The sequence below is a fragment of the Tupaia chinensis genome, unplaced genomic scaffold, assembly GCF_000334495.1.
Source record: "Tupaia chinensis unplaced genomic scaffold, TupChi_1.0 Scaffold148904_1, whole genome shotgun sequence".
Classification (NCBI taxonomy): Eukaryota; Metazoa; Chordata; class Mammalia; order Scandentia; family Tupaiidae; genus Tupaia; species Tupaia belangeri.
Window position 1 is genome coordinate 1,846,129 of NW_006208752.1, and position 6,877 is coordinate 1,853,005.

At 44.2% G+C, this 6,877-nt stretch overlaps 1 protein-coding gene across 1 annotated transcript in view; it reads right to left on the reverse strand.

Moving 5' to 3' along the window:
- MYH15 (myosin heavy chain 15) overlaps window positions 1–6,877 on the reverse strand; it is a 157,760-nt gene that overhangs the window by 19,129 nt on the left and 131,754 nt on the right. Inside the window, exons 34-36 of the mRNA XM_006170764.1 lie at window positions 5,339–5,531; window positions 4,906–5,109; window positions 741–866 (exon numbers count right to left, since the gene is read on the reverse strand). Coding sequence (XP_006170826.1) covers window positions 741–866; window positions 4,906–5,109; window positions 5,339–5,531 — 523 coding nt within the window. The remainder of the gene's footprint in view (window positions 1–740; window positions 867–4,905; window positions 5,110–5,338; window positions 5,532–6,877) is intronic.

Genomic DNA, 6,877 nt, shown 5'->3' on the forward strand with positions numbered 1-6,877 from the left:
TCTCGCTTTCTGTCTCTCTGTCTCTCTCTGTCTGTCTGGCGAGCGCACGTGCCCTATAGCGAAAACCTCTCCAAAATAAATAAATAAATAAATAAAATAATAGAAATTCTTTCTAGACACTAGATGTATCAAATCAAAAGTAGAAAGTGGATTAATTGAGAGAGAAAATGGATTAATATGTGTATGTGTGTATATATATATATATATATAGAGAGAGAGAGAGAGAGAGAGAGAGGACTTGTTTTCATATGTTTTTTTTTTCACTATAGGGCATGTGCACTTGCCAGACAGAGAGAGACATAGAGACAGAAAGCGAGAAATCACCCCCCAGGGGGGATGGTCACACCGCAATCCCCTCTCCTCCATTCTCCTCTCGGGATCTTGGGCAGGCATGCACACGTGCCCGGCATGAGTCTCATGAGTCTCGAGCCACTGGGTCCAGAAGCAAACTGTGGTCGACCACATGGGAGTCTAGCGACATAGCCATTATGCTAACTGCTGGTTCCATTCATATGGTTTTGTTGAAAACAATTTAACTGCTTTTCATCGCCAGGGTGGGCTGGAGGGGAGGAGCTGATTGGCCTGTTTTTCAAGAGGAAAACAGGAGGCAGAGGGATGAGTTACTCTAATCCAATGTATGGGGAATCAGTGGAATGCTTTCTGGCTGCAGGCTGTCCCTGGCCTTTAGCCACTGCTCCTGAAAACTCTGGAAGGCAGAACTGAGCAGTCAAGAAACCCACCTCAGTGGCTGCCTTCTTAGCCTTGTCTTCTGCATTTTTATACCCTTGCTCTGCGTCTTCAGCTTCTTTCTGCATCTGGGCAATGTCAGCCTCTAGTTTCTTCTTCTGGTTGAGGAGGCTTGTGTTCTAAGGAGAAGTCACATTCCCGTTAGGCAAGTTGAAACCAGCAATACTAAGGCACACTGCTCTGTTCAGGACATGCTGATGTTACTGCAGTCAGCCGTATTCGGTTAAGCAATACTCCCAACTCTAGGAGGCTTTGGCATCAAAGACATACTTGAACGGAAGGGGTTTCATCTCTTAGAAGTTCAGGACTCAGGACTAAAGCGGTGGCAGCCTAAATCAGAAAGGAGAAATGGTTCCCAGGTAATCTACAAGCCCCAAACATGTGTTTGGTTTTCAACTTGAGAAATGGTTTTCTGCCTTTTGCTCTTTGATGTGGCAGAAAAAAAAGTGTCCCAGAGCAGAAGTCAGAGTCACCTACAGACATCTGGTGAGCAGGGGACTGGAGAATAAAAATCACAGTTCCCAGCATGCTGCTCCTAGAAGAAAAAATAATAATTCTTCCTTTTTACCTACCTCCCTTTCTATCTTACTTTGCAGTGAGGAGGAGGTGAGAAAAGTAGTTCAGAATGACCTCCTCCCCTATCCCTTAGGAACCCCATTACCACAGAGGATTCTGTGTTCTGTGGCTGGTGCTGCCCTAGTTCTTTCCTTCTCGAATGGTGACACCGGAGGTCACAGCTTCTTTTGCTGCTATCTGGTCTGTGTTTGAAGCACAGCTTTTCTGAGAGGATGAAGCCATAGCACAGAGCATATATATAAAAAGCATGGGTTTTTTATTTTTTTAATTTCTCCTTTCGCTTTATCCCTTTCACAGGACCACATTTTCCTCTAGCTAGTGACTGTCTCTATGGCAGGGTTAGGCCTTGGAAATAGAAAGGCCTTTAGACCTCACAGGTTCTACCCAGCATTCTTTATGGCATGAAGCATCTTCATCCAGGCCGCACTGTCTGTCCTTATGGAGAACCTTGTGCCCCGCCCTCCAGGTTTTTCATTGCCATATGCATGACCTGGATGGGGGATGCTCACAGGACACAACGCCACAGCAATTCTTTCTCCAGAAAGGAAGGTACAAGTATACTTGCTGATGTGTCTGTATGGGAAACCTTTTCACTGCTAGAAAGATATGGGTACACCTTTGCAAGTCAAATGACTCTCTCATTGGTTCTGTTTTGGGAGGAAGCAGATTATGGGATTATTTTGCAGAAGGACAATCTAGATTACCTAGCCACAAGTCTGATATTTAAAAGGGCACATATAATCAGCCAAAGATGATTAGCCTCATATGTGAGTTCTAGGCGAGAGGTCTGCAAAAGCAGGAGGTGCTCAGCAGGCTTCATAAAAGGTTCATCGTGTGTGTGTGTGTGTGTGCGCGCGTGTGTCTAGAAAATCATGACAAGATTTTCACCAAGAAAATCATGATATATTTTTATTTTTTCTATGCAAAAAGGTGTTATGATTCCCCTGACAACCCAACATATTTTCTTTTTGAGGTTTCCTTATTCTGTGAGAGAGAACTTGCACCCCTAACAGGGCCCTAATGCCACAGTCTGCCCCAAGCCTCGGTTAGTGCTAGGTCATGGGCCATGTGCCTGGTGTGCTGAGGAAGGTCCTTGGCCCTGACCCTGGAGCTTTTCGACGTGGACCAGCCTCACAGCATGTCATGCTTTATTCCTATGCCAGTGTCCAGCCCCAAAGGCTCCTTTATGTCTTGATTCGTCATTTTTGCAAGGTTTCTCAGCATAGTTGAAACAGGGGAGATGTCCTTGTGAGCAATATTATGTCACCTAGACAAGCACTGATCAAAGGGTAGTCTCTGGACGAGTAGCAGAACCAGAGAACTGTTTTGATCCCTGGGCCCCACTGCAGAGTTTCTGATTCATAGGTCTAGGGGGAGATTGGAGAAATTGAATTTTTGTGTCATCTACTTAAGAATTCTGCCCTAGAAAACAGGTTCTCCACTGCCTACTTTTCTTCCCCCAAGTCCCCAATCCTCTTCTCTTTTCTGTGCCTGCTTTTTCTCTAGTATATGTCCTATCTCTCTCCAGGACAGTGTTTTTTCATCAGACTGTGATCCAGTGGTGCATTATCAGTTATAACATACATGGTAAATGATTTGTTACCAATAGTTATTAAGTATTGCAGACAGTGGATGATTTTTTTAAGATCAATATTTCACTGTATAAAAATTCAACTCATTGTGATTAGATAAGCTATTTTGAGAAAAGAAAAAGAGCTATCTTGAGGGAGGAAAAAAAAAAGAAAGTGAGTTAGCCTACTGGGAATTATGCATAACCTGAAGATTATTTGTTTTATACCAAGTGGTACCCAGTGGGATTGTGCCATGCAGATGGACTCAGAAGTCATACTGAAGGTGCAAACTAATTGCAATGCCTTTCAGCAGGTGCCTTTCTGGTCTATTCATTCTGTCACCCACTATTTCTCAGTGTGGGCACAACTAGCATTCTGGGAAGGGAATGCTTTGTGATGTAGGAGCATTCTGCACCTCCCAAGGAGTTTTGGTATCTCTAGACCTTGCCCACTAAATGCCAGTGCCACTTCTTAGTCACTGTGGCAACCAAAGTGACCCCATGGGTGTTCAAAAATAACACAGAGCATGGCGACTCTGCTCCTAATTGCTTTAATCACAACAAACACCAAAGTAAAATTATTACAAATCTAATACCTCCACTTCAGCTACTCAAAATTCTCCAGTAGATCCCAATTCGAACTCCATCAGTCTCAGACTCAAGATCCCTGGTGACCTGTCCCTCCCTATCCCTTAGCATCATTTCTGCTCATCTCTTCTACATGCCTATGCTCTGGTGGTTGACTTTCCCTTAAAATCCCAACTCCCCTCTTGCCTAGCCACTATGGTTTCTAGGAGACTGGTGCAAGGCCTAAGAACTCTTGCTTTGTGTCATGTGGATAGCCTTCCATGAGAGCTGAGAGTTCTGACAATTCGTGTTGTTTGTCAGCAGGCACTAAGAATTGTTAGAGAGCTCCTGGCTGCAAGGCAGGAGCATTATTTTTCATACTAGGATGCTGAGGGAGCACATAGCTGAGAGAGGAAGAGAAATAAGCAAGTATTTCTAGAACACCAGGTAATGCTCACCCCTCTCTCCAAAATCCTAGCTGGGGTGTCTTGATTTTCCATTCTTCTTGTAAAAGGCTTGAGCTATGATTTAGTTCCATGTCTTCCAAAAATATATATTGAAGCCCTAACTCCCAGTTTCTCAGAATGTGACCTTCTCTGGAAATACGGCTTTGAAGAAGGTTATCAAGTTAAAATCAGGGTTGTTATGATGAGCCCTAGTCCAATATGACTGTTTCCTTATAAAAGTAGACTTGGTGCCAGCAAGGTACCCTGGAGAGTAAGGCAGCTAGATCTCACATGGCTGACTGCACAGTTCGAGTTCCTGACCCAGTAGCTTGAAAAACATGCCATGCACATGTGCGTGCATGCTCTAAGTCCCAAGAGGAGAAAGGGGGTGAGGGAATTATGATGTGGTCAACCCCCCTGCAGGTGATTTCTCACTTTCCCTCTCTCTTTCCTCTGTGTCTCTCTCTAGTAAGTACACATGTCCTATGGCAAAAAACTAACAAACAAACAAACAAACAAAAACCAGAGTGGAAATTTGGACAAAGATGATTAGAGGGAAGATTACATGAAGACACACAGAATGCCATGTGAAGGAAGAGAATTGGAGTGAGGCCTCAAGCAGCTGGGGAATGCCAACAACTGCCAGCAAACCATCAGGTGCTAGGAAGAGGCAAGACAGAATTCTCTTCCAGGTTTCAGACGATGTGTGGTCCTGCCAACATGATTTCAGACTTCCGGCCTCCAGAACTGTGAGAGAGTAAACTTCTGTTGCTTGAAACCACCCAGTTCGTGGAGTCCTGTTGAGGCAGCCCTAGGGATATCACACGTTTGGGAGTGAATGAAGCATGTGGTCACTGCTCTGCCACAGAGGAGCTCCTGTGTTTCACTTCCACACCCAAGGCTTGACAATGCGATCATGCACGTTCTAAGGCTAACCCCAGTGTGGGAACTGTCTCCAACTACACAACCCAGCCAATGGGGAGACAATATGGGCCCCACCTGGGTATGAAATAGATTGATTCTCTCTGTGGCTTCCAGGAGCTCCTCTTCTGCCAGCTTGCGCCCACGCTCTGTCTGCTCTTGCAAGGACCTCAGTTCCTCTAGTTCAGACTGAAGAAGAGCGCTGTACCGCTCAGCCGCAGCCACCTGCTCCTGCAGATCCCTGTTCAGGCGTGTGCTGTCATCTAGCTGTACTTGAAGGTCCTACAAGAGAAAACTTGGGCCTGGAGCAGAGCTCTCTGAGTTCAATATGGGAGGTGCACCTGCCATACTTACTCTGCAATTTCACCTATTTGAATGTAAACAGGTTTCTGCTTTCATGGAGGATTAACTGTGTCATCCTCATCGTTATTGCCAAACTTTTGTTTTGTTTTCTTTCATAAGCAGAAGTTTTTCCCACTTCCTTCCACCCCATAGGAGAGTTCGAAAATACCTTGATTTGATTCTGAAGCTGGCCCAGGGACTTGGTTGACTCTGAGACCTGCCGATTGGCATAACTAAGCTGGAGCTCCATCTCATTGAGGTCCCCTTCCATCTTCTTCTTCAGCCGGGTAGCCTCAATTCTGCTCCTAGCTTCAGAATCCAGGCTAGACTGCAGGGAGTCGATAGCGCACTGCTGTTTCCTCCTAATTGTAGAATAACATTCAGGGGGGGAAATTACACACTTAAATTAAGAAAAGTTACCTGCTGTGTTTACCACATTTTGGGAAACAGGACAAAAAAAAATATGATTCAAGGAAAATTCTAGGCAACTAACAAAATTAGTTAAAAGGGTTTTCATTTTTTAAAACAGAGAAGGTCAGGTATTAGGTTAGTGAGTACGCATCCCCCATAAGAGACTAAATCATATGTCCAGGCCGACTTCCCTGACAAATCAGACACAAGAATCTTTTCAAGGTTCCTGTTGGGCTTCCTTAGCATTACCTGAGACTCCAAAAGGATGGTCTAGGGAAAACACCTTTATTTCCTAGGACAACTAAGAACAAAGGAAGAAGTGGTCTTTTAGTTAGCTATGTATTTAAATTACTTTCAGTCGTGAACATTATCTGAATAAGACAGGAAAGAGCCATTCATGTTGGCACAAATTCTGGGATCCAACAAAGACAGCTTTAATGGTCTACGGACACAACTCTCCTAGACTAGCATGGTTATCTTTCTCTCAGAGTTTGAGAGGATGACCAAGGATCGGCTAACAAAACCAGTTGTCATGTGCTATTGAATTACTTCAATAATCCTTTGTAAAAACAAAAACCCTGAACTAAAAACATACTTGTAAAGTGACAGAAGCTGATATATTAGCTGCATGTTCAGAAAATCAATAATAATTTGAGAAACCCATGGCAAGTTTCCTTTCCCACCACTTTTGAAGTGAGTTTGAGACCATCTGACCGAATTCTGGCCAACGGACTGTGGGTGAGTGTGAAGTGTACCGTTCCAAGCCTCACCCATATGGGTTCTCACCGGAACCCCTTCCTTATCTCTAGCAAACTTGGCGCCACTTGGAATGTCATGGCATCACAACATGGAAGGAACCTGGGTTTTCAATGACTTTGAAGAATAGTGGCCCACTCTCCAGCCTACCCTACACATTAGATTCTGGCACAGGCAAAATAAATTTCTATTGTTTTAAACCACCAGGACTTTGTAGGGTTTTTTTAGAACAGTTTAACTGCTATAACAAACCATGCCCTATTAAGCTCATGTCAGGAAACAAGGCTCTACTACTGGACAACTAAGAGAAAGGAGAAGGAGGAAGAGGCTCTTTCTCCTTCCACATCGAGCCTATTTACGCCAACAGCAGAATATATCCATCATGGGTCACAATTAGACTTCATATTAAATGGTGTTGAGCCTACATCCTGAGCTCTGAGGCCAGACTAGTGGGCATAAAGCCACTATTAAAGGTAGTAAGAGTTTCGTCAAGTCTGTGAGCAGGTGACACATGAAGGTGTCACCTTTCATGACCACTCTT